The 26302-nt window shown below is 38.4% G+C and overlaps 3 protein-coding genes across 6 annotated transcripts in view; 1 reads left to right on the forward strand and 2 right to left on the reverse strand.

Moving 5' to 3' along the window:
- The window catches only part of ADK (adenosine kinase), a 450591-nt gene extending 448959 nt beyond the window's left edge, over positions 1-1632 (reverse strand). For both annotated transcript variants that reach the window (XM_015592153.2, XM_015592155.2), the window contains exon 1: positions 1505-1632. In XM_015592153.2, the coding sequence (XP_015447639.2) occupies positions 1505-1569 (65 nt within the window). In that variant the 5' untranslated portion in view covers positions 1570-1632. The remainder of the gene's footprint in view (positions 1-1504) is intronic.
- A 170-nt stretch (positions 1633-1802) lies between these two features.
- On the forward strand, positions 1803-20137 carry AP3M1 (adaptor related protein complex 3 subunit mu 1). 2 transcript variants are annotated; one of them, XM_025049355.1, is made up of 10 exons: positions 1803-2101; positions 10318-10374; positions 10845-11120; positions 11783-11954; positions 13675-13812; positions 14748-14833; positions 15529-15662; positions 16577-16784; positions 18064-18208; positions 18684-20002. In XM_025049355.1, the coding sequence occupies exons 3-10, from the start codon at positions 10848-10850 to the stop codon at positions 18782-18784; spliced, it is 1257 nt and encodes a 418-aa protein (XP_024905123.1). In that variant the 5' UTR covers positions 1803-2101; positions 10318-10374; positions 10845-10847; the 3' UTR covers positions 18785-20002. The 2 variants fall into 2 exon arrangements, with proteins under 2 accessions (XP_024905123.1, XP_006915562.1); XM_006915500.3 differs by lacking the exon at positions 10318-10374 and having other exon boundaries at positions 1804-2101; positions 18684-20137.
- Positions 20138-22049: 1912 nt separating this feature from the next.
- VCL (vinculin) overlaps positions 22050-26302 on the reverse strand; it is a 90331-nt gene continuing 86078 nt past the window's right edge. For both annotated transcript variants that reach the window (XM_006915501.3, XM_015592215.1), the window contains 3 exons: positions 26040-26243; positions 25516-25620; positions 22050-24171 (listed from right to left, as the gene is read on the reverse strand). In XM_006915501.3, coding sequence (XP_006915563.1) covers positions 24025-24171; positions 25516-25620; positions 26040-26243 — 456 coding nt within the window. In that variant the 3' untranslated portion in view covers positions 22050-24024. The remainder of the gene's footprint in view (positions 24172-25515; positions 25621-26039; positions 26244-26302) is intronic.

Below are 26302 nucleotides of genomic sequence, written 5' to 3' on the forward strand. Positions count from 1 at the left end.
GGTAAAATAAAACAGTGTCTAGAACATATATACTTAAGTATTAGACATTATTTATCACTAGTTTTAAGGATGCATAGGCAGAGACGTATACCTTGGGTGGTTGCACAAAAGTAGGCACAGTAGAGCCAAACAACAATGAACTTGCACCCAGGTGCTCTGGGTTCATATTTCAGTTCCCTAACTGTTTCATTTGGGCTTCAATTTCCTTATCTATATAATAGGAAAGCATTTTGAAAATGAATTAGCATAAGGAAATCTAAGGGCGGTATGTTTAGTAGGATAGTAGGGAAAAGTTGCATCTGTCTTCCACTTTGGTCGAGGAAACTTTGTGAAGGAGGTGCCTTTTAAGTAAATACTCTTAGAATGAGCTGAATAGGGAAAGCACATACCTTGAACCCAGATAGGTCTGATTCAAAAGTTCCTCCTTTACTCTATAGTTTGAAAACTTAAAATAAAAATGAACATCCTGAGTTGTTAAAAAAAAAAAAAGTTTATTTTCTTCGTATGAGGTAGGTACACTAACCCTCTGAGGGTAGTAGAAATATATTAAAGGCACTGGCAGGGATTTAGTCACCATCCATTCAAAACAGCATGAACACACCATCAAGCCTGTAAGTGACCTTTTCTTTCTCAATTATGAATGATTCATTCTTTTGGAGGTAAAGAAGTGTGATGTTGGAAGAAATGAGATTTGTATAATCAGAGTATCCCAACAGTTTTAAGTCAATTTGATATGCCTATTTTTAGAAAAATCACTGCCTTCCAACGAACATTGCAAAATTATCAAGGACTGTGCACACTGCACTTTATACTTATTGGAAGGAATATTTAACAACTTTTTATAAAGTTGCAACATCAATCACATGTGAGGCAAGGTGTTAGGCGTAAAACTGTCCCCATTGCTGCCAAAGAGTGAAAGGGAAAAGGAAAAATCGGCCTTTCTTATTCATTCAGCCAAACACCGCCCCCGCCAAGCCTCGGAGGCGGGGTCTGGGTCCCTGGCAGTCTTCAAAGGTCCCGGCACACAGTGTAAGAAAAATAAGGTCAAGTCGCCCTTCCGCGACATTTTACGAAAAATTCCCAAGAATTCTGTCTTTGCCCCAGAGTAATCGCTGGACCTCCTCCTCGTTAACCCCCAAGGAAAAGGAGATGACCGCGTGTGACTTTGCTCCGGTTCGGCCAGGTCCTTCGGGGTCTCACCAGCCCAGCCGAGGAGGGCTCCCACGTGGCGCCTACCCACAGCCGGCTCGGCCACCCCCAGCCGACGCTCTGATTGGTCAAGGGCGGCCGGAGCCCCTCCGAAGACGAGGCGACTCAGCCAAACTGGGCGGGCACCCGGCGATAGGTCGCAGCCATGCGGGCAGCTCCCAGAGCAGCGGGTCCTGCACGTTGGCCCCACGCCGGGAGCGAGGGCACCACCCAGCGCCGGGACTATGCAACTACATGTGGTCCCTGGTTAGCAGCAGGCGCCGTAACCCTCCACCCTACGTAGGGTAGCGCTCACCTCAGCGCTCGCGGCGCCTCCACCTTCAGCTTTTTGGGCTTCGGCTCCTCCTCAGTGGCGGCCATCTTCGCGCTCCCACCCCACTTAGGCTCCAGCGTGCGCCCCACCCCTTCAGCTATCTGGCCCCGCCCCATCCCTGTCTCACCACCTCCTTTTTTACAAACCCCGCCCTCCCGACTCCTCCCAGTCCGTGCCGCTCCCACCTACAGTCATTGGCTCGACCCATCGGCTCGACCCATTGGCTAATACACACATTCCTGACCCCGCCCACCAGACTATAGGGGGACCCCAGACTGAGTTAGGCTGTGGATGAACGCCTGAGTCCAAATGGTGCGAAATCCTCTCCCCGTTCTTCTACAGTCTGGGTGCGCTAAAGGATTTATATCCTAAACCTCAAGAAACGCATTTCTTCTCATTCAACGTCTTCCTGCTTATTTAATATTTCCAAATCTGTAGATCTAGTTGGTCCCTTTGAAGCTGTTAATCAGGCAATCTACTGGACACTCCAACTGTGGGGTCCTCACAGCCTTCTCAGCTGCCTCAGCCTCGGTCCGGAGAGGACCCGGCGCCGAATCACTGACAGGCCCTGGTGTTGGGGTGAGTGTGAGGGGCGAGGAGTCTGCTGCCAGCGTACAGCTCGAAAACCGGGGAGTAGGCTGAATCGCTGGGGCTCTGGACTCCAGCATGAGCTGCAGGAGCGTCTCCGGTGCTGTGGGCCGGCACTGCGCCTCCCTCTCGGCCTTCCGGGCTTTCTTGCCAGCAGGGCCGGAAGGGAGCGGTGCACCTGCCTCCCAGTGTTCTCAGGCCGCAAGCCCGAGAGGTTCAAGCTCATTGGGGCCACTCTTCGTTCTCTGGCGCGGGATAAAAGGTTTTGTCACCCACAGTGAGCTGGAGTACCGATGACTCCAGGCTTATTTGGAGAGCAAAACCCCTGACTGACCTGAGCTGATGTCTTGACTGGGGTGGGGAATACAGAGAGGAAGGCGTTGCAGTTCTTCAGAAGAGAGTGACTATGGAAAAGTAATGAGCGATGTGGCAGGTTGGATTTGGTAGATTTGGATTGAACCTGAAGCTGCAGCTTATAGTCCGCATGATTAACGAGGTGGCGCCACTATAAAACTAGGAACCCTCACAAGAGGGGAGGAATTTTGTGGAACTTGGGAGATACGGAGTTTGAAATAGTGGTTTAAATGGAAATGGTAAAAAGATTAAAGGGAGGAGGGGCATGGGAAGTAAACCGGAAAGAGATTTTCGAAGTGAGAGCCAAAACAGGTAAAGTTTCATATAATAGGGTAAGAAGTATTTATTTTGTCTTGGGGAATGTTATCAGTGACATGAAATGCTGCAAGGGTCAAAGTCTGAGAATAGGTTGTTGGATTTGAGAATTAGGAAGTTATTGGACCGTTTGAGAGAGCTCCTTTAATAGAGTCAGTTACTGAGAGGAGAGAGCAAGTATAGACTTAATCCTTCCTTTGGAGCGTGAAGCAAAAGATTGCTGAGGATGACAAGGTTCCTTAAGGGTTTGAAGTTTGTTTGTTTTAAAGAATACAAGACACATTATGTTTTGTTACAGAAAGCAAGTAACCAGTGTATGAGAGTAAAGATTTAAGGAAGAAGAGATAAAGATCTAGGAAGGGAGGGAAGGGAATGCCATCAAAATTACAAGTGGAGGAATTAGTTTTGGAAAGAAAGGAGGACACTCTCAGTTGAAACCATAGCAAAAGTAGAGGAATAAGGTAAATAAAGAATTACCTGAAACTTACATATCTTTAAGGAAAGCTCTCTTTGCAATAAGGTTAGCTTTTCCTAGCGGATCTTAGGATTTTTATAGTGTTTCTAAACATTCAAGATAATACACTGTTGGAGCTCCCTGCAGACTAGATATTTTTATATAGCTCAATAATATCTCAATTCATGGATAGCTAGTGATATTTGTAGAGGGAGGGAGCAGAATTCTCTCTCCCTCTACAGGTGACCTTCCCTCCTATTACACAGAGAAAATAAAAGCCACCTTCCTGCAACCAACTACAAACCTCTTTTGCTTACAGAGGAAAAAGTGTCCCTTCTTATGAAAGACAAATCCTTTCACCTAGTCCCCCAATACTATCTTCTCCTACTGTTTCAAGAGTCTTCTTTTTTTCAATATTCCCTCTCCTACATCATCAGCCTTTCCCCCTCTACCCACACTTTTCATTCAGCATTTAAAAATATCTTTCTTAACTTTATGAACTACTGCCATTTATTCTCCTGTCAGAGCTGGAGTTCTTAAATGTATCATTCACTCTCCTTATCTCTGTTTTTCTCACTTCTTGCTATTTATTTCTCAACCCACTGCAGTATATCTAGTTTCTACCATTCCACTCACTATGCTACCACTGCAACTACGTTTACTATGATCACCAATGTCTTCTATGTGTTAAATCATGTATTCTCAGTGGGGACAAAAATTGCCTCTTGTGAAGCAAAAAAAAAAAATCATACTCTATATATACATAAAACAGATATATTTACAGTACATAAAAATATATAGAGATATATATTCTGTAGTATTAAAATTATCTGAGGGAGAGAAATGATTGAAGGATAATTTGAAAAAGCTCCTTTAGCAGGTAGTAATAAAAAGAAAGTTCAGTAACACTGTTAAATAGACATTTTCAGTTCTTGTAGCTTGAATTCTTAGTGTCATATAAAATGTTTAATATTCCGCTCTTCTAGCAACACACTAACACACTCTAGTTACTAGAAACCATTACCCTCACCCTCCTTTTTTATCCCTCTTCAGCCAAATCTTATCAGTCTTTTTTTAGGCCCACTTGCTTAACCTCGCTGCTGGAGTTCCTCAAAAAGAACAAACTAATCAAAATGTTGGAGTTCCTCAAAAAGAACAAACTAATCAAAAACAGACAAATATAGAGGACAATCTGGTGATAGCCAGAGGGGAGGGAATGTTGGGGAGCTGAGAGAATGGGGTGAAGGGTTAAAGAAGTACAAATTAGTAGTTGATAGATGGTCACGGGGGTGGGGAACACAGCATAGGGAATGCAGTATAAATTAATGTAATGGCTAGGTGGAGAGCCAGAGGAGAGAAAGAGCAGTTAGGGGGATTGTTTTATAAACTATAAAAATGTCTAATAAAGGTACAGTATACTTGAAACTAATAAAATAATTTTTTTTTAACTGTTGGAGTTTCTTCCACAGGCTCTCTTCTACTATGCACAAGCTCTCTTTGTAGTTTTAGTCTTCTGATAGTTACAATTTCCATTAACAAAAAATCATGATTACTCACAAATCTATCTCCAACTTGGCTTCTCTCTAAAGCATCAGACCTACAGACCTATATATACAATAGTCTTTTGAATATATCCATTTGGGTCAAATATATCCAGAATTGGATCAGGTCATACAAACTAGGGCTGAATTTTCCCTCTCCACCCTCCTCCTTAATCTTTCTTCAAGCCAGAATGTTTCCCTTATCTTTTCATTTTACTTCCTACTGTAAACACTCTAGTTCAGGTCACCACAATAACACATCTCTCAACTGGTGTCACAGTACCGAGTTGCCCTATTATGCAATTTCCACAGTGCAGTCTTTCTTAAAACTGGAAATTGGATTGTATGAATCTCCTGCATAAAACCACAGAAAAATGATTTTACATTGCCCTCAGAATAAAGTGAACCAATCTCTGCTTATCTCATTCTCCAGTCTCATCTCTCCACTTCACTCCACTTTCTAAAGTTGCTAAATTTGTACTGATTTCTTTGTCTTGTATTCTTTCTCCCCTCAAAGCTTTGTGAATTTCTATAGCACACTATGTTTCCCCTATCAAAATAGGAATTACATCTTAGTGTATTGAGTTGTTTGCCGCCTTTGTTGAACTCTAAACACTGTGAGTTCAGGGACTCTAATTTGTGCACCCTTGTATCCCCCATTGCTTAATATATAAAACACATATTCACACTACTTGTATAAATAAATGGTCAGAATATTGACTGAGAATCAGGGGAGTTATATTTTTTTCTGGTCTCATTCTCTCACTTTGTATATGCCCCTCTTGCCTCCCATGCCTGTGTTCTGTTACATATAGAAGGAACACATTTTATTTTTAGACACTATTTTCTAAGGATATTGAGACTATTATGAGTGTGTCGCTTATGAATCATGAGTGTGTTCAACATTTGATAAAGGAGATTTATGAAGTATTTAAGCTGCAGTCAAAGCTCTGATGGAACTGCCTCTGAATACTTTCTCAAATAGCTTTAACATAAGCTGAGGGAATTCTGACTCAAAAGTCACTAAGAACAAAAAGATAGTTGTGATGGTGAGTGTGTAGCTTTCTCAAGAAGTTTATTCAAATAGTAAACGAGGTAACTGCAGCTACTAAAAGGTTAAGTAATTGAAGAAACAGGCTGCATGTGGTATATATATAATTGTTATATGCGTCAGGCCCTTGGCCATAATATGAATAGAAGAAGTAAGCTCTCTTTTCCTATAATAAAAGGTTAAGATGGGTTTTAAAGCTAAGCACTGTTGAAAGCTACAAGTGGTATACTTTCATCTCAGCACTGAGGATAACAACAATAAATCCAGATGGCCAGTTTAACTTACTGTATTCTTCTGAGAACTGAACTACTGCCAGTGAAAACAACTTTGGTGGAAACTTTTCCTGGAAAGAATTTTTCACCAGCTTAAGAGGATGAGTAGGAATCTGGCTTCTAAAAATAAACTAAGAAGTCACTTGCTTCAAGAACAAGCAGCTCTTTTAGAGTGTATTGTAGCAGTGGAGTGCTACAGATCTGTGAACTAAACTTTTCTATAGGATGAATGATTGAGAAAGATAATGAGTGTCAGCTCTTTTAAATAGAATTTCTGCTTTAAATAATTTATTAGAACACATTTTGGCTTCTAACAAGAAAAGTATCCTCCATCTCTTCCTCTTAATTATAAGTTCAAACAGCATATTTGCTACCCAGTCCAATGTAACATGTAATAATTTAAATTTAAATTAATTAAAATTAAAGCTTCAGTACATCACTTTTGTTAGCCACATTTCAAGTGTTCAATAGCCACATGTGATTAGTGGTTACTATATTGAGCAGCACAGATATAGGACATGTTCATCATTGAAGGAAATTCTATTGGACATGGTTGCATTATGTTCCTAAATAGTTTCCAAGAGGAACATAAAGTCAGGAGCTCAGGATTCAACTGGATCTAGGTTTGAATCATAACTTTGATGCTTATGCCGTGATCTTAGATACTTGACATTTCCAATGCTTTATTTTCATATCTGTAAAATGGGGTTAAGCAGTAATTAAAGCATTGACTTGTGAAGATTAAATGAAATAACGTAAGTAAAGTGCCTAGCATACTATCTGGCCCATAATAAGTATTCAGCATAATTAAGATATTATCAAAATACACCTTGAATGAAACTGAAAATTCATTTTTGCAGAGGATGCTATATTCAGTAGCTGGCTCACATGAAGTGTGCAAATCTGGGTCTCATTTAGTTTATTACAGTGTTCTGCTTTAAACCACACTGTATTTCAGATGAAGTTGTTAATTCTAAGGAAAGGTGTCATAATATAAATTTAGTTTCAGATCTTCTTTCTGGATATCCCGTTTCATTAAAAAAAAAAAAAAAACTATCAGCAGAGGTTATAAAGTCACTTAAAGTCAGTAGGTTCTGTAAAGCAAGCCTTTGTATTCAAATGGCTGTTTTAACACCCAAATAAAAATGTAAGGCTAACACAAAGCAAATGTACTGTACAAAGCATCTGACTAGATAAAGTAGAAAAATTTAGCAGGTTTCAGGTATTAATCTAGAAAAATTTAGTAGGTCCAAAGCCTGAGGTGTTAGGGTTTACTGCTGCCAATTCAAGTTGATAGCTTGGCTAAACAGAGTTGGCTTTCAACAAAGAAATATTGTTTCTAATAAACAGGAACCCTAAACTATTAACAGCATTCATGACCTTATTAATACAGTAATTACTAAAACACATCTTAGTATTATTTACTTGATAGCTATTGAACATAGGCTAAATGGGAAGGAGAAATTATCACTAGTCTTTAAATGTCAGCTGTTTTCATAAAATGACTTCCTCTAAAAAGAACTGATCAGGTTGATGTCATTGTTTTCTGTGTCAATAGAATTGAATGAATCCATTCTGGAAAGTCTTCTTTTCCTCTTTGACATATTCATAGATTTTAAATTCTTTCTCCTTAGGCTACATTTATCATACAGTACTATCATTTTGAACTAGACTAAACACATGATACTGATGTTATCCATATAAAAGAAAAGAGCCAAGTTAAGGTAATTAGACATTTTTCCACTGTCTCCCATATTGCAAAACAGTAAACTTTTTCATTTGAAGCCTAACTAACCCTCAGAAAAGTATACAAGTCATAACAAAGTCCAATGAATTATCCCTAAATGAACACGACTTGTAACCATATCTAGATCAAGAAATATTACCAGCACCTTAGAAGACCACCCCAATGCCCTTCTCAGTTACTACCCCTACTTTCCTCCATGAAATAAATCATTTGATCTTTCAAGCATAGTTTTTCTTGTTCTAGAACTTTATATAAATAAAATCGTATTGCATGTATCCTTTGGTGTCTGTCTTTGTTCAATACTGATTTTGTAAGATTCATCCATATTTGTTTCATGTAGCAATAGTTTACTAATTTCATTGCTGTATGATATTTTATAATACATTACCATTTATTTTTCCATGTACTATTATTAAACATTTGAGTTGTTACAGGTTTTCACTGTTACAAATGTATTTTTATACATATTTTTGGTGCACATTGTACACATTTTTGTTTAATCCACCTGAGAGTGGATTTGTGTCATAAAGTACTAAGAATACTTTTTTTAAATTGAGGTATAATTCACATACCATAAGACTCACCATTTTAAAGTGTACAATTTAGTAGTTTTTAGTATATTCACAAAGTCATGTAACCATCGTCTCTATTTCCAGAAGATTTTTATCACCTCAAAAAGAAATGCCAAACATATTACCAGTAACTCCCCATTCCTACCCCTCCACCCAGCCCCTAGCAACCACTTATCTACTTTCTATCTCTATGGATTTGAATATTCTGGACATTTCATATAAATTGAGTCATGTAATAGGTGACCTTTTGTGGCCGGCTTCTTTCACTTAGTATAATGTTTTCAAAGTTGATCGATGTTGTAACATGTATTAGTTCTTCATTCCTTTTTATGGTTGAATAATATTCCATTGTTTGGATATTTATTATTTATCCATTCATCAGTTGATAAACATTTGAGCGGTTTCCACTTTTTTCGCTATTATGAATTAATGCTGACAGACACATGTATAGACGTGTTTCCAATTCTCATGAGTATATACCCATTGGTAGAATTGCTAAGTCGTTTGGTAATTCTATAACTTTTTTGAGAACTCAGACTGTTTTCCACCATAGCTGTACCATTTTACATTCCTGCCAGCAATTATGAGGGTTCCAGTTTCTCCACATTCTTAGCAACACTTATTGTCTGCCTCTTGATTATATCTAGCCTAGTAGGCAGGGAATGTTATTTCATTGTGATTTTGATTTATATTTTTAAAAAGTGTTCAGCGTTTTTTCATGTGCTTATTGGCCATTTATATGTATGAGAAATATCTTTTCAAATTCTTTGCCCATTTTTTTTATTGGGTTATTCGTCTTTCTATTTTTGAGTTTTAGAGTTCTTTATATATTCTGAATAGTAGTCCCTTGTAAGATAAATGGTTTGCCAATATTTTCTCATTCCTTGGGTTGATTTTTTTCTTTCCTGATAACGTCCATTGAAGCACAGAAATTTTTTATTCTGATACAAGTCTAGGTTATCTTTTTTTCTTTTATTGCTGTGCTTTTGGTGTCATATCTAAAAAACATTGTCTAATACAGGGTCATGAAGAGTTATGCATATGTTTTTTAAAGTTTTATAGTTTTAGCTCATATTTAGACCTTCGATACATTTTGTGTTGATTTTTGTATATTGTGTGAGGTAGAGATCCAGCTTCATTCTTTTGCATATGGAAATCCAGTTGTCACAGCATCTTTTGTTGAAAAGACTATTCTCTCCCCCAGCAAATGGCCTTGGCACTCTTCAAAAATCAGTTGACCATATACATAAAGGTTAATTTCAGAACTCTCAATTCCATTCCATTGATCTATATGTTTATCCTTGTGCCACACAGTACCTTTGTAATAAGTTTTGAAATAAGGAAGTGTGAATCTTCCAACGTTTTTTGGTTTGTTTGTTTGTTTGTTTGTTTTCAAAATTGTTTGGGCTTTTCTTGGTCTCTTTCATCTCCATATGAATTTTACGATCAGCCTGTCAGTTTTTACAAAAAAAGGAAAGTTGCTGGCATTTTAATAGGAACTGCATTGAATCTGTAGATCAATTTGGGGAGTAATGCCATCTTAACAATATTATGTCTTACAATCCATGAACATGAAATGTCTTCCCATTTTTTAGGTCTTTTTAATTTCTTTCATTGGTGTTCTATAATATTCAGTGTATAAGTTTTGCACTTTTATTAAATTTAATCCTAAATTTTTGATATTTTTGATACTCTTATAAATTTATTTTCTCAAATTTTATTTTCAGATTATTCATTGCTAATGTTTAGCAATACAGTTGATTTTTTAATTAATCTTATACCCTGCAACCTTGCTGAACTCATTTATTAACTCTAATTTTGTGTGTGTGTGTGTGTGTGTGTGTGTGTGCGCGCGCGCGCGCGCATGTGCGTGCATGCTAGTTTTAATTCTTTCTTTCCAGTTTGTTTCATTTTCTTGCCGAATTGCCTTGGCTAGAACCTTCAGTTGAATAGAAGTGGTAAGAGTGGACATCATTGTTCTAAATATTAAGGGGAAAGCTTTTCGTCTTTAACCATTAAATATGATGTTAGCTAGGGAATTTTCATAGTTGCTTTTTATCAGGTTGAGGACGTTTCTATTCCTAGTTTGTTTTTATCATAGAAGGGTGTTGGATTTTGCCAAATGATTTTCTGTACCTTTTGAAATAATTATATTTTTGTCTTTTATGATGATTGTGTATTATGTTGATTGATTTTCATGTATTGCACCAGCCCTGCATTTTAGGAATAAATTCCACTTGGTCAGGGTGTATAATCTTTTTTATACATTGCTGGATTCAGTTGCTAGTATTTTGCTCAAAATGTTTGCCTCTACATTCGTAAGTGATAACGGTCTATAGTTTCTTGTATTGCTTTTGTCTGATTTTGGTGTCAGGATAATACAAGGGTACATTTTGATGTATACTAAATTTAAACTTTTTTCCCCCAGAAAATGATCCACAGTCTATTTCTCATAAACTGTTCCGGTGACATATTTCTAGAGAAGCACTGGAAGAGTGTTGTGAGCCAGTCTGTCTGTGATTATTTCTTTGAAGCTCAAGAGAAAGCTGCTGATGTTGAAAATGTGCCACCTGTCATTTCAACACCTCACCACTACCTCATCAGTATCTACCGGGATAAGCTCTTCTTTGTGTCTGTCATACAGACTGAAGTGCCACCTCTCTTTGTAATTGAGTTCTTACATCGAGTTGCTGACACTTTTCAGGTTGGTTTTTCATCAACTCTTTTGAACTTAAATTACCCAAATTAGTTGGAGGTGGGACACATTATTATATTTTTTAATTACCCAGCTTTTGGTGTGCTCTCTCTTCTTTTCTACTAAGCATAACTCATAAACCCTTTTTTGTAGGGTGTACAATAGCACACATGGCTGCTCCACTCACTGGTTTAGGAGAACTGAACAGCCTCATGGTCATGAAGCCTTATTTTTCATATGTATTACAGATTATGTCATCAGGAAACAATAGTGCCCTCCACATACAATTCTCTAAGTGGTCCCAAGATTTTTATTGGTTAAAAAGTCTTCTAATATTTACATTTCATTATTTTCTCTTGTATTGCTAAACATACCAAATAATTTAAAACTTATCTGTAGGTGTGGGACACCTAATCAGGGCAAAGAAAGTTTATAGTTCACATTCTAATTTAATGTTTCAATGTACTTCCTGGCATAATATGTAATAGCAATTCAATCAATCTAAAAACTTTAAGAAAATATTGAGGAATAGTATGTAGAACTACCAAGTGTTCTTTTTCCTGTTTAACATTCATCTTAAACAATGAATTATGCTACTGTAAGTTTATCTTTCATAACAAAGTATTTAGCAAGCCTTTCTTCATTGTGCAATATTATGTACATTTTGTTAGGACTACTTTGGTGAGTGTTCGGAGGCTGCAATTAAGGATAATGTGGTCATAGTATATGAGCTCTTGGAAGAAATGTTAGACAATGGATTCCCACTGGCTACTGAATCAAACATTTTGAAAGAACTGATTAAACCACCAACAATTCTACGTTCTGTCGTCAACTCTATTACAGGTAAAGTGAAAACATACTTTATTAGGACTGAGCAATTAAAACTTTATAAACAACTCAGTGTTGCATATGATCTGTCTGATTATTAAAGTAGTCCAATTGGCTAGAATTAAAGTTAATGATAATGTTAAAATGGGTAGTATACTTCTTTTTCATGGGAAGAAGCTAGGTTGAAAATAATAAGGAGCTTTTGGTTATTACATTTTATTATAGGTTTTCTACAAGACCACAACAACATTATTACTATTATTTAACACTAAATAATAAGACTGAATAAATTACTCCAGTTAATCCTAAAGAAGCCAATATTGTGATGTTAACTAAACTCATTGTAGTAATCATTTTGCAATATATACATAAATCACTATGTCGTATACCTTAAACTTAACACGATGTTATATGTGAATTATAACTTAATAAAGCTGGAAAAAATGAAAATAAAAAATAGCATTATTAAACTGACATTATGCTGCTACCCTACAATTACTAGAGTATAGAAAATTTAAGACTCTGTACCACAGAGTATGCACTATCTCCTCCCAACTCTGTTTTATACATGCAAAAGATGTAATAAAACAAAAAGAGATAGGAAATTAGTCTGTGAAATTTCTTGCTTTGTGGGCCTTGTACTTGTGTCTAAGCTTCCAATTTTGGTTTAATTCTTCAGTAGAGCTAGAAATTAGGTACATTCAGATGACAATATTTTTTTGAAATTATTAAAGACTTCTAGAGGAAGATTTCTATGAAATGTTACATGCCACATCAGTTATACTGTCCACCATTGTAAATGCCTCTGCAAGTGCACTGACCTAAAAATGGGGTTAGAGAGGCATATAAGAAAATGGTGATTCCATAGCTCTTATTCATCCTCTAAACAAGGCAAGTGTCAGGAGAAATTCAAGGAAAGATAAGATGAATTGTCTGTGCTCCTAAAACTTACATTCTGGGTTGGGGACTAGAAAAAAAATTAAAATACATAAATAACAGTATAAGATTTTTTAAAGCATTTTCATACGATAGATGTATATGGTCACACTGGAAAGTGTTGTTTTTGTTAAGCATGTACTACTTTTCAATTGGAAATGTAAATTAACCAAATGTTAAATATATCACAGCTCAAGGATATATGTTTTAGACAACCAGGTTTATTTTCAGACATGTCAATTTACCAGGAAATTAGCCAGCTATTGAACATTAGCCATATTGCAGCCAAATGGGTATGCTGACCTTGAAATGGAGAAAGGCCAGAGTATATTCTTCATTCCAGTTACTCTTCTGAGGCCTGCTTGGCGACATCTCATGTAGAATCTAAGCTGAATACCAAAGGTCCTAGTTATCACTCTGTATTTTCACTGGATACATTTTATCAGCAGAAGGTTTTGAAACAACCAGCCTCTTTTTTCATCAGTGGCAGCAGGATGAGATTCTGTTGAGCCAGCTAAAATTAGGTTAGGTTACTGTTAACACATAGGAAGCGAAAGATAAGTAAATGAATTTAACCTGGTTTGGCAGATAGAGGACCACATGGCCTATTTCTGTCTTCTAGAAATTTGATCATGTTGGTATGGATATGTCTCCAACAATACTGGAACAGTCCACAAATTTAATGAAGAAAACCTCAAACATTAAAGAAGCTGCTAAAGCATTCATTTTTTTTCTGTTAATAGCTCTTCTGATGATTATTTTATGCATTAGCTTTGCTTTTTCCTTTTCTGGGTTCTAGGCAGTAGTAATGTTGGGGACACACTCCCCACTGGGCAGCTATCCAACATCCCGTGGCGCCGAGCAGGGGTAAAATACACAAATAATGAAGCCTATTTTGATGTCGTTGAAGAAATAGATGCAATTATAGACAAATCAGGTAATTGTGTGCATGTGGTCTTATTTAGGGAAAAAAGAGTTCAGCTGACATAAGCTGAATAGAAAATTGAAACTCTTTGGCAGTATGGTTTCAGAGGAAAGGCATTTGTTTTCTAATTGTTTAAAAATCTGTTTATTTTGCCCAGAAATTACATATAATTTTCATAACCACTAGTTGAGATCTGCCAAACCTTGTAAATCAGATCTTACGCTGTCTTACATTACATACCTCTCCCTCTTGCCATTTATTCATTCTAACATTTATTGTATATCTACCATACACCATACTTTTGCTACCAGTCTTTGTGCAGTACTTCTAGTAAAGACCCCAGACAAAACAATAATACTCTATTAGAATCATACTTTTTTAAAAAAACATCTAGTCCAACCCTCACATTTTATACATAAGAAAACTGAAGTTCAGAAGGGTTAAGTAATCTGCTCAAGATAACACAGCTAGTTGGTGTGTGAAAATGAGTTGTTGTGAATTATAGCAAATATCTTTTTTCTTCAGTGAGTGCCCTTTTCATTATAAAATTCCACCATACAGAATAATAGCTATATTATTACAGAATAACGGCTCCTATTTCTTAAAAGTTAACAGGTAGCTTAGTCCTTTTTCTGAGAAACTTTCTTCATTTTTAAATTCTGTTAAAAATATTTTAACTTCATATCCAGCAGTCTTACAAGTTTGACAGGCTTGATTTTCCTTAGAATTATCATATTCCAACCAGAGTTAGGTATGGGCCATGGCACTCAGTGAAGAAACTGTCTGAACTGGTGTAATAGATCTCTGTCCACTGACCAGTTAATAGATGTGCAAAGCTTCAGTATGTCTGACACCCAGGAGGTATCTCCATTACTTCAAATACAGTGGTAGCTCTAGTAAAGATGCAGATTTCAGTGATGTTAACATCTTTTTCTTTCTCTCTTCAGGATCTACAGTCTTTGCAGAAATTCAGGGGGTCATTGATGCTTGTATTAAGCTATCTGGAATGCCTGACCTTTCCCTTTCTTTCATGGTAGGTTTTTTATTCTCCTGTTTTGTAGTTCCTTGCATGCCTAATACATATGAAGTACTAAATGAAATGATAACTACTGAGACACGCTTGTATCTTAGATTGCAAAAAATTATCTCAGAAATTTTCTTAGCACAGTTTACCAAGAAAATAGCTTACATGATGAGTATGGCCTTTATGGAAAGGATGAGGAGAGATCTTTGCCTAGGTGTGCTAGAAGTAGCTTAAATGGCTGGCTGGCTTCTGCAAATCTGCATTGTTATTTTTACTGAATTATTTTTTTTGCCGATATGAAAGTGCACTGATCTTTTGCATCATTTTAGACGTGACATGACACACTACTAAGAACAATCAAGAGAACCAAGTTCTGGTGCTGTCTCTGCCACTAATTTGACCTTGAGTTCTTTGAACCTCTGTTGTTGTTTTTTGTTTTGTTTTTTTTTAATCTATGAAACGGAAATGATACTACTTATATTTTCTACCTCACAGTTATTAAAATTCAAATAAAATTAAGATATATAAAAATTTACAAACTTTAAAGCATTGTGAAATTATGAGGTTATATTGATGTGGTCATAGTAAAAAACTCTTACATAACTGCTTTATCTTTAGAGAGCATATTGATTTCTCATAATATGAATAGAGTTGCCATCTTCATTATACTTTGTGAATATGGCTGTGTTCTGTTTTCCTGGCAGAACCCAAGGCTTCTAGATGATGTCAGCTTCCACCCCTGCATCCGGTTCAAACGTTGGGAATCTGAAAGAGTTTTGTCATTTATTCCTCCAGATGGAAATTTCCGACTCATATCGTATCGTGTCAGCTCACAAAAGTATGTTGATGCATCAAGCAGATACTGCCATCAAATATCAATGTGCTGGGTAGAACTGACTTGTCCCTGTTTTATTCTTACAGTTGGATACTTGAATTCATCATTGCTCCCGTTAGCCATGGTTCACCTAGAGAACCAAGGATGAGTGAAACTATGTGTCTAAAATAATCAGTGTACCTCGAATCTAAGAGTATAGTGTAGAGTGTAGTAAATGAGACTATAGTAAAATACGTAGTCCCTGAGAGCAAGCATCTGGGACTGTGAATAACTTGGGCAAAACTGTGAACCTACCTCATAATTTTACTATAGTCTGTAGACTTCACAGCTAAAAGGAGACAGACCTACCTATAGCTTCTCAAGACATCCCCCAACTAACTGGCTTCAAGTCACTCTTCTCTGCACTGAGGTTTAAATGAATGATTTAGTGTTGTGAGTTGTAGCTGGTTTGTCCCTTAAAAATATCAGAAGTTATTTGGTTAACATCAGGACAGGACTGAAAGCAGAGTAATTGTTTCTTGGCTCTTACCACATAGGAACTATTTTATTTAGTTCGTATCATTTTAAATTATCTTTCTATGGGATATTAATTCCTGTCTTTAAACCAGGGCTATTTGCCTCAATTGTTTATACTAGTTAAGCTTCAAATTTCTACCTTGATTTGTATACTTATTCCTCAGAAATTGTATAATTCTTAGTGCAGTGGTACCTGAACACTGTGCTATGCTCACCACCTCCCCATACCCCAACCCCTGATGCAGATGCAGAGTCTGCATTTCTGGAGTTATAGGGCCCTATAGCGGAGTTAGAGGCAGGGTAGGATACTCTAGACTGAGATTCTCAAAAACTACCTCCTGAGCTGTCTCATGTCATTAATTGGTATGTTTGTGCTTTTGTGTTTTTCTTTATCTTCTTAGTCTAGTGGCAATACCAGTGTATGTGAAACATAGCATCAGCTTTAAGGAGAACAGTTCTTGTGGCAGATTTGATATTACAATTGGACCAAAACAGAATATGGGGAAAACTATTGAAGGAATCACAGTGACAGTTCACATGCCAAAAGTTGTGCTGAATATGAACCTGACACCAACACAAGGCAGCTATACATTTGATCCAGTTACCAAGGTACAACTACCTCAAATCAAGAGTGAGCAAGTGTTTCTGCAATCTTTATTTTGTGATTTGGTCAGGGGGAGGGTAGAGGGAAGGTTGTAGTGCCTTGGTTAAAATTAAAGCTTCTAACAAAACCTTGAGAGCACACTGTGCTGTGCTTCTGCCACTGACTGTGAAGGGTTCCTGCATCTGCTGCTGTGTGTAACAATACAAAAGACTCATTCTGTCCTTCAGAATGCTTTTACTCATCCATCGATAATTCAGAGACCCACTCATTTTCTAATGAGGAAGAAGATATGAAAGCTTTTTAAAAAAAGTATTATGTGGTTATAAAAGATATTATAATGGTCTATTGTTAAATTTTCTGTGGGAATTGATCATTAAGACCTTTCTCTTTTTAATTTAAAGGCATTTTTTCATACTTTTCCACAGTGGGTGTTGGCTAGGAAAGCTGCTTCTTCACCCTATATAAATGTGCCTCTATCAGGATTTTTTAGAGAAACTGTTAAAAAATGATTTTCTTTCAGCTTCCTGCTTGGGTGAAAAATATTCTTTTCAACACTAGAGTCATTGAGCTGCCTGATAAATGAAAGGCATATTCTTAAATAAAAATCATAGAATGTTAAAGATCATCTAACCCAGTTCTGAGTAGTTGAGGAAACTCCCCAGAGACCATCCAGGGCTGAGAAGTGAAGGGGATCCCTGGCCCTTCACCCCAGCTTCAACCATAATAGCTTCACTTTCTCATCTGTTACTGAGCTTCCACTCTAAAGATTTCATTTGAACAAAGGGTACCATAGCTAAACGTTTAAAAATACCAGTTTAGGTCAGTCTTCTCATTTTATAGAAAAATAAACTGAGGTCCAGACAGAAACAATGAAGGTGGTATAATGGAAAGGACATTTGAAATCAGATAGACTTAGGTTTGATCAAACCCAATCTTGTCACTAACTAGCTGTGTGACCTTGAGTGAGTCATTTGAACTCAGAGCCTTAATATCCTCATTTGTAAAAAGAAGACAAAATCTAAATCACAGACTGCTATGAGATAACATGCAAATAGTGCTAAGCACAGTGCTATATCCAAAAGTAGATGTTCATTCTCTATTCACTCTCCATTCAAAGTCACAGAACTAATTAGTGGTAAATTCACTGAATATCCCAGGTCTCGTTTCCAAGGACACTGTGCTTCATTTTGTACATAAGTTTGCGGTGTCTTTAAACCTTGTCTTTGAACATTTGTCTTTATTAAATGGTTCAGGTTGTTTTTTGTTTTTTTATGTCTTTTTAAGGTACTAACATGGGATGTGGGGAAAATTACTCCACAAAAGCTCCCAAGTCTTAAAGGACTGGTAAATTTACAGTCTGGAGCACCCAAGCCAGAAGAGAATCCGAGCCTCAACATACAGTTCAAGATCCAGCAGCTTGCTATTTCAGGTAAGAATAAGTTTGACTTGTGTTTAAGGGTAATTCAACTGAGGTCAATGACTAGGAGCTTAGAAGAGTGGTATTTCTTCTCTAGAAAAAGCAACAGCTCCAGTTTGCCTTTCACGCTGTATATGGAGCCAACCTCTCAGGTACACTGATTTGGGAGAACGCCCTATTTCACACAGCTTCCCTTCACCCCGCCCCCCCCGGCTCCTCTCATTCAAGCACTAAAGAAGGCATCATTCATACTCACAGAAAGTGGAATTATCCTTAAAAGATATTCCATGCCCATGTGGGAATCTGAACTAAAATCATATCTCCACAGTACTATAATTTGTGAATGGTAAAGGGAAATGGCTTCCAAACGATGGAAGGGACACTGGTTAATGTCAAATTTACTGTGTGGTGCTCATTGCTAAACAAATATTGTATTGGTGTGACCGGAATAATAATTATCCCTTTCCTCACTTATTCTTTTTGACAGGCTTAAAAGTAAACCGCTTGGACATGTATGGGGAGAAATATAAGCCATTTAAAGGAGTCAAATATGTCACGAAAGCTGGAAAGTTCCAAGTGAGGACATGAGAAGAGGCCAGAATTTCTCAAGATCTGTTTGTTTTCAAGTGTCATTAAAGTTTATTACAATTAGGTACCAAGTGGGTGGGAATAGGTATTCTAGTTAAAGCATTTGCGTGGAGCTACGCACCGCTAACAAAGTTGCTTAGTAATCAACATAGGGTTCTTAAGGAGCTTTAAAGCTAAGGTAACTTTTGAATGACTTGGCTTATTTTGTATCTTTTCACTTAGGAAGATTTGGAGGTGATTTCCTCCATAGGAGGGCACCAGCTGGAGGCTGCACATTTTAACAGTAAAGGCAGAGGCTACAGTGTTAATCTGTCTCCTAAAACAAGTGAACTGGTCTCAGCCAGCAGGAAGCTCTCTTAATCTGTAATATGATATATCAAGTACAGCCAAATGTCACACCTGTTCTTAGCCATCCCAAGTCAGCATCTGTCTCAACAGAAGAAATTCCCCCCACTCCAAGAAGTTTACAAAAAAAAAAAACTGCCTCTTCAAGTGTTTGCCTTATTCAGCTTTTCACTTGTGCCATTAAGCAAGCACTGTAGCAAAAGCCACTTCCTCATGGCCCTGGCCGGGAGCACTGCTGCTCCAAGCTCCATTCTCACTGTACTCGGTATTGTATTTTTTATAAATAAGATTTTTATGTAAAGCTCAGATTTTGATTTACCGGGACCTTGCTGCAGTAAGTACCATCTCAGTTTTGTGCCATCAGTTCAGCTGTTCAATAGCACAGTAAAAATCATTTGTATCAAAGGGGCAAATGCTTTATTAAGATAATAAAAGGGAACATTACTACTTTTAGGAAGTTATTTCAAGTACAAGCATTTGAGATTTTTAAGCAAATTAAAAAAGTAAAAGACATTAAGTGAACTTTGCCATCTTCATGTTTCATAAAGCTTATCCAACACCAGTTAAATCATAGTTAGCCTAAAGGCCTTTTGCCCTAGTTCAGTAAAAGGAGGAACATATACCTGTGTATTCTTATCTTTTTTCCTGTTCTTAAGGGCTGGAATTTGCCTGCATCCCTTATCTTCAGGGGGAGCTTCCTTTTCATATTGTGTGCTTCCCCAAGGCCATACGCAATAGATTCCTTCCTGGAACTATTGTAATTGTCACTGGAGTACTTAAAATGTCTATACTGTACTGACAAAGTACGTTGAAGTATGTTATATTGAGGCAGAAACAAAATCCTTGGTAACACTGATGAAACTGTGTTGCTCATCATGGTCAGCAAGTCAGTCTACAGTTGTATCATTTTACTCAACTTTATTGGCTTAGAAGTCCTTGCCCAGTTATTCTGCTTCATTAGACATGAAGAATGGAAAAAGGCTGAAGGTTAAATACAAGTGTTCTTTATGTTTCCCTCTTGTTTGTACTTATGCTATTAGTTTTCTTCTTATGACTCCATTCTTTTCATTTTTCTCAGCTTATAACTCCCTTTCCCTTATCACGCTAAAGATAGCCTTGACACTCATCCCATTCTGCTGTCAAGGGCTAGTGGTTGGTGCTGGTACAGGGAGCCCACTTTACAGTAGCATTCTTACCTTTGCCTGCCTAGGACACACAGCATGCCTTTCATCTTATAGGAAAGGTCTCTTATTGCAACTTTGAAATTTCTAGGGTAACCAGTATCAACTTGGCAGCTAAAATCAAGATGTTGCCAAATATTTATTCCCTTTGTTTAAGATTGGTTACCCACTTCGATTGCTTTTCATCTTCAATGTCTTACTCTTCAGAGTTCATACTTCAAAGAGCAATCAGTACTTTTGCCTTTATTTCTACAGAATCCCTAATCGGCCATCTTTACCTGGACTATCCAGTTTTCTTTCTGTGCTTCTCTTATAAAAAGCAGATTGAATGCCAAGAGTCCCTTGCCTCTAGCAGTTTCTGCTAAAACTTCCAAGTAGATCATTTCATTTTATAATTAAATTATTATATTTATTAATTTGATTGAATCCAGTAAACTCTAGCTCTGGCTATACTGTCAATAAAAGATGAAAGCAACAAGTTGATTTTTTAGTTGATTATTGATTGAGCATTCTCAGGTGGAACGTGCCTCACTGTCAGAGCAGGCAGAACATGATCAGATATTGTTTTGTATTATGAAGTGTGAGGGTTGTTGTAAAGCACTTCCAAGTGCTCCTCCCCTCTTAACCTCAGTATGTTAACAGTCATGTATATATTCTCTAATCATCACGTTCTGGCCACAGACTGATCAAAGCTTCCTCTCCCTAATACCACCACCACCTATTAATAACAAACATTCATTAATACTTAGCATTAGAATATTTTTCAAGCACAGAATTCTAGCTAATCCCAGAATAGCTCTGTTTTCTAAATTCTTAAAGGAGTATCTCTCAAGAGCAAATGAAGTAGATGCTCATTTTCTGCCTGAGGGAGTCACCATTTTATTCAAAAGGGATTCATGTGATGGTTCACTCTTTAAGTGCTGCTACAGAAGAACCCTTGGAAGATGCTGGTCCTATTGTCCTCAGAGTAATATGATTTGAGAAAACTACTAAGTTATAATACAGCAGGAAGGCAGCACCAGTGAACATATGGTGAGTTGCAAAAATGAGACCATGAATGCTGTTTTCAGATATTCCTTAGTTAATTCAGTAGCTTTGAATATTCTCTTTTAACTTAAAACAGGCTTAAATCTGCCTCCCTCCTCAGCAACTTTTCTAAATTAAAGCAACACTATCACCTTTTAATGATATTTACCCCTTTCAGACCTAGAAAATCAGGCAAAAACTGGTGTCCCAGCTTGCTTTCAAGAACCTGCTCCTACTCTTAGTCAGTGCTTCCTCAAGCAAGAATATGTCCCCCAAAGCTAGCTCTGCTTCATGGCCCTGGTGGATCCCTGAAACCTTATTGTTCTATATTGGGCTTTGGATTACAAAAACTAGACCTTTGGTATTCCCGCACATGTAACAGCTTCAGCTTTTTAGGGGATAGTGATGGTCTCCACGAATAGCTAGCATCTAAGATGATGACAGACTACTTCAACCAGAGGATGATCCAAATCATCTGGCTGCTTTCTTCATACTGTTAACTTTTGTCACTTTTGCTCCTTCTAGTATATAACACCCAAAATTGTCCTTTATTACACAGAGCTTTGTTAAGTATACTACTGCTGATTTCTACTCCTTCCAGTACAACATTTGGATTAAATAAAAATCTTTAGTTTTATTGGCTATTCTTCAAAACATAAGAGAAAACTGACCTAAAAGTTCTAACTAAAATAAGATACCCATCATTTAAAGCATTATTTATACAAATGCACTTTATTGTTTTAAACGGAACAAAAGAGGAGGCAGAAAATATTTGCATATAACAAATCCTTGCTTATAAATGTAGTTTTAGTGGTGATGTCGCTAATCATCATTCAGGGATTTTTTTTTTTTTTTTTTTAATTTGCTTCACTGTGTCTTGAGCACTGATAGTAGAGAAAAGCACATCGGCATAAAGTGTAAACCAGTGTCTCAAAACACTGGAAGAACTTGGAGAGCAAGCATGATTTTTCTTATTTCCTCTAAGTAATCTTTAGTAAAAGAGAAGGTGATCTTTGGCATAGATTTATACTTTAAAGGCATTAATATTGCATTTATATCAGGTAAGCAACTATACAAATATGCTGAGGGCCTTGAAAGTAATCATCAGTTTAAAAGAAACAGAGGAAGCCTGAGTGTAAAGTACCAACTTAAGACAAGTTTTACACATTCGATGTTGGGATCTAACACACATTAGAGGTGGGAAGGAAGGACATTCAGGCAAGGGTTCTTACGCCTTTACTCATCCAGTTCTGGCTTTGGGAAGAAATACGCTTTCATGTGCTGGGGAATGCTTAGACAGCAGTGATAAGTGCCCAAAAAATGGAAAAATTGTCTTTCTCACTTTGCTAACAGGAAACATGATGATGATTAAATATTACACTCATTACTCTCTTGAACAAAGTACTTGGGAGGGGATAGAGGGATGCAAGGGGCTTGGTTGTAGCTGGTTGTGGGACACAGGAATTACTAAGGACTATTTACCATTGATTCATCCCCAACAGCGCCAGAATTCCAGTCTACAAGTACCACTCTCCCTTAGGTAGGAAGTGTCCAGATAGGACTGCCTTTACATTAAACATTCCTGGGGGGCAAGCACCAATACTTAGGACTGAATTGCAAAAGGATAAAAAGGCTCTTTCAAAATTACAGATGAACAAACATATATCTTTAAAAATCTTGTTTAAGAAGGGTGTGGGGATGAATACAAAAGCCAGGATAGGAGACATGATTTGGTTAAAAATTAAATGCAGCATTTCAGCTCAGAAAGAACAATAAGAGCTAAGAATGTGATAAGGCCTCAGCACAGACCTCTGCAGGCAGTGACAAAGCACTAAGCGCCTGGGAGTGGCCCTGCTGGGATGATGGACAAGGCCATACCCCAGCTACTCTGCCCTTCCAGTGGCAGAGAGCACCAGGACACACAGTGTGTTCATGGGAGGGCTACCTTGGCAGGCCGAGGCAGGAAATGGGACAGGAAGTTTCTCTGGCACAGACATTGCTCAGGGGCAAGGTAAAGACAGAATCATGTGATTCTGTGATTTCCTCCTGGCAAATTGAAATTTGGTTTTATACTGTGGGGAAACCAGAAGGATTAAATTAGGAGCAGGAAGTGAATCTAGGCCCCATATACTAGGGCTCCCCCAGAGGCCAACTTCCCTTACAGCAGCGAAGCTCACTTCTGAAAGCGACCCAGGTAGTGCAGCCAAAGGCGGCAGGCAGGGTCAGCAGCAACATGGAAAGCCCACAACAAATTTTGGAGGCACAGTGATTTTCTTCTTAACTGACTTGCCTGGGCCCTGAGTCTTGGGAGTCTGGTGAGGAGAAGGGGGGACTAGGAAAGGAAGCACAGAGGGAACTGTCCCCTAAGGAACAGGGGCAGAGCAGGGTGTCTGGCTAGTGTTCACTCTTAGATTCTGAGCTTATGTGAAGTTCATGGGCTAGAAACCCAGTCTGCCTATTGGGAGAGTGTGCACAAGTATAACTGTGTTTGAGAATACAGACACATTTCAAAGTGTCCATGATAAGAGTATAAATGTTTTCTAATGTGAAGAGGCCCCATTCCTTTCTGTCATGTCAGGCCAGGATGTGGCTTTCAACCCCCCAGCAATTCTGGGTGGCTCCTGGAACTCTGATCATTTTCGTTCTGTTTAGTAGGGGTTTCTGTGCCAGCCAGGTTCAATCAGGTGCCTACTGATACCAGGGAGTCTTCCTAACCCAGCGCAGTGTAAATCCAGCATCTGTTCGAATTTTGATTGAAGCTGCTTCTGCTTCTCGAACAGTCTCCTTCACAGACTGCATGAGGTTCTGAGCATTGTGAACCAGCATCTCTGTAGCCTGCAAGGAAAGAGGAGTTCTCCATTACTCACGGTCCCTTACACAGCAGCCCTGCCTCCAAAACTGGCTTAAGCCAAGAATGGACGGCAGTTCCCCTACCTGTACCTGGCATCCCCCATCCTTGTCGCATGACTGGTGGTTTAACTGGATCACCAAAAAGAATACAAAACTGACCCATCACTGACCCTCAAATGGCCTCTAGCACATACTCTGTCCCGGTCTTCAAACAAGCTCCTGCCTCTGGCTCTTGCTGTTCCCTCTACCTGAAATGCTCTTCTTCTAGGTCCCCGTGGCTCACCCCTCACCTCCTTCAGATCTTCACTCAATTGTCACCTGGATGAGGCTTTCCCTGCTCACCTTATTTTAAACCACCTTCTCAACTCCCAGCATTCCCCATCTTCCAATTCTTTCATTTTTCTCCATCATAGAACCTATCATCGCTAACTGTATTATACATTTTACCTAGAATGTTTGTTTTATCTGATATTTTATCTGATTTTATCTAAAATGTAAGCTCCATGAGGGCAGAGATTTTTGCCAGTTTTGCTCGTGGTTGTACCTCAATGTTAGGACAGTGCCGGACACATGTGAGGTATTTCATAAATATTTCATTAGTGAATGAAAAAAATCAATGAACAAACCAACCACCTTATAAATCTATGAAAATCTAAGTAAATCTAAATACACAAACTGACAAGACTGGGTGCTCAAAGGAGGGCTTTCTCAAAGACCTGGGTGATGTTTTCAGGAGGCAGGGAAGGAGGATAAGCTCTAAGAAATGGTCGCCAACGTACGTACAAGAAGCATTGCTCAAGGGAATCCTCCCACCATCCTTAGTTTAATCACTGACAAGGAAGCCAAAAGAGAAGTACCTCCTTTGAGCTCATTTAGCTTCGGCATAGGTCCCTGAAAAGCCTACACTAGTCATCCTCCCTAAGGTACTTATCACCCGGAGAGCTAAGAAGCAGAAATTCTCTCCAGCCAAAAAGATAGAGTAAGGCAAGACTGAATATGAATAGGCACCAGAGGCCTCGAGGGAGCCAAACCTATTCCCAGGAGGAAAATAACTGAGTAGAGTCCTAACTGCTACCGATTCAGACACTTAACCTCCCTAGGCCTCAATCTCCTGTCTATAAAATGACAAAAGCTTGCACAAGAGCTTTACATGCCCTTCTAAATTTCTGATGTATCTCTTCAATATAGATGCCCTTCTGAAAGAGCTGAAGACTCAATCCCACATACTAAATCCTTGATTCGCAGGTAAAATTTCCCTAAAGCTGAACTAGATTGCTATAAATTGGCACCGAAGCTGCCAGCAAGAAACCAGAAGCAGCAGGCACGTACCTGTTCAGATTCCTCGTCACTGATGTTGGTCCGTCCCAGCATGGTGGCCTTCACAGTGGACAGGATTTTGAGCTGGGTGCTTATGGTTGGGATCCGTTCACATACCTAAAAGGAAAGTTTAATTTACTTTGTTTCTATGTTTTTCTGAGGGCAAGACTTACCCACCTCTGTATTCCCAGTGGCTAGTATGCAGAAGGCACTCAATAAATTAGTAGCAGGATTCTACTTGTTTTCTCCTAAGGATCAGTATATTCTCTTTGTCCAAAAATGGACGCATTAAAATTCTTTCATTTTATTGAGAAATAAACTTTCCTGAATCTGTCTTTCCCAAATACACATGTATATTTCCCCTTTCTGCTATTTCTTTCTACTCTGAAGTGCCTCCTCCTCCTCCTTGCTTATTCACTTCTCTCTCTCCTGCTTTTCTCCTTCCCACATTCCCCCCCCCACACACACACACTCTCTCTCTCTCACACACACACACACACACACACACACACACACACATACACTCTTCTGAGTACCTGCAAGAGGTTGGTTCTAATCCGCTTATCTGTGCATTGCTTGGCAACCTCCTTGGCCAATCGAGTCACCTCATCTGAGGCCTTGGCGATGTCCTTGGCACATTGAATCAATGCCCGCTTGGTACCACTGCCCCCTCTTACCAGCCGAGACATCTCAGCCATCAGCAGAGCCATACGTTTGGCTGCTGCAATGATGTCATTGCCCTAGGGAGAAGCAAAGATACAGTATGAGCTCAACCCACACTCTGGCCAGGTTAGGGAAA

The sequence above is a fragment of the Pteropus alecto genome, unplaced genomic scaffold (genome assembly GCF_000325575.1).
Source record: "Pteropus alecto unplaced genomic scaffold, ASM32557v1 scaffold155, whole genome shotgun sequence".
NCBI classification, from domain to species: Eukaryota; Metazoa; Chordata; class Mammalia; order Chiroptera; family Pteropodidae; genus Pteropus; species Pteropus alecto.

Excerpts from the sequence above, each read along its gene's own strand:
- AP3M1 (XM_025049355.1), top strand. The coding sequence starts at position 10,848 with ATGATCCACAGTCTATTTCTCATAAACTGTTCCGGTGACATATTTCTA. Across the intron at positions 13,813-14,747 it reads TGCAATTATAGACAAATCAG|GATCTACAGTCTTTGCAGAA; the intron begins GTAATTGTGTGC and ends TTCTCTCTTCAG. Across the intron at positions 18,209-18,683 it reads CCAGCAGCTTGCTATTTCAG|GCTTAAAAGTAAACCGCTTG; the intron begins GTAAGAATAAGT and ends TCTTTTTGACAG.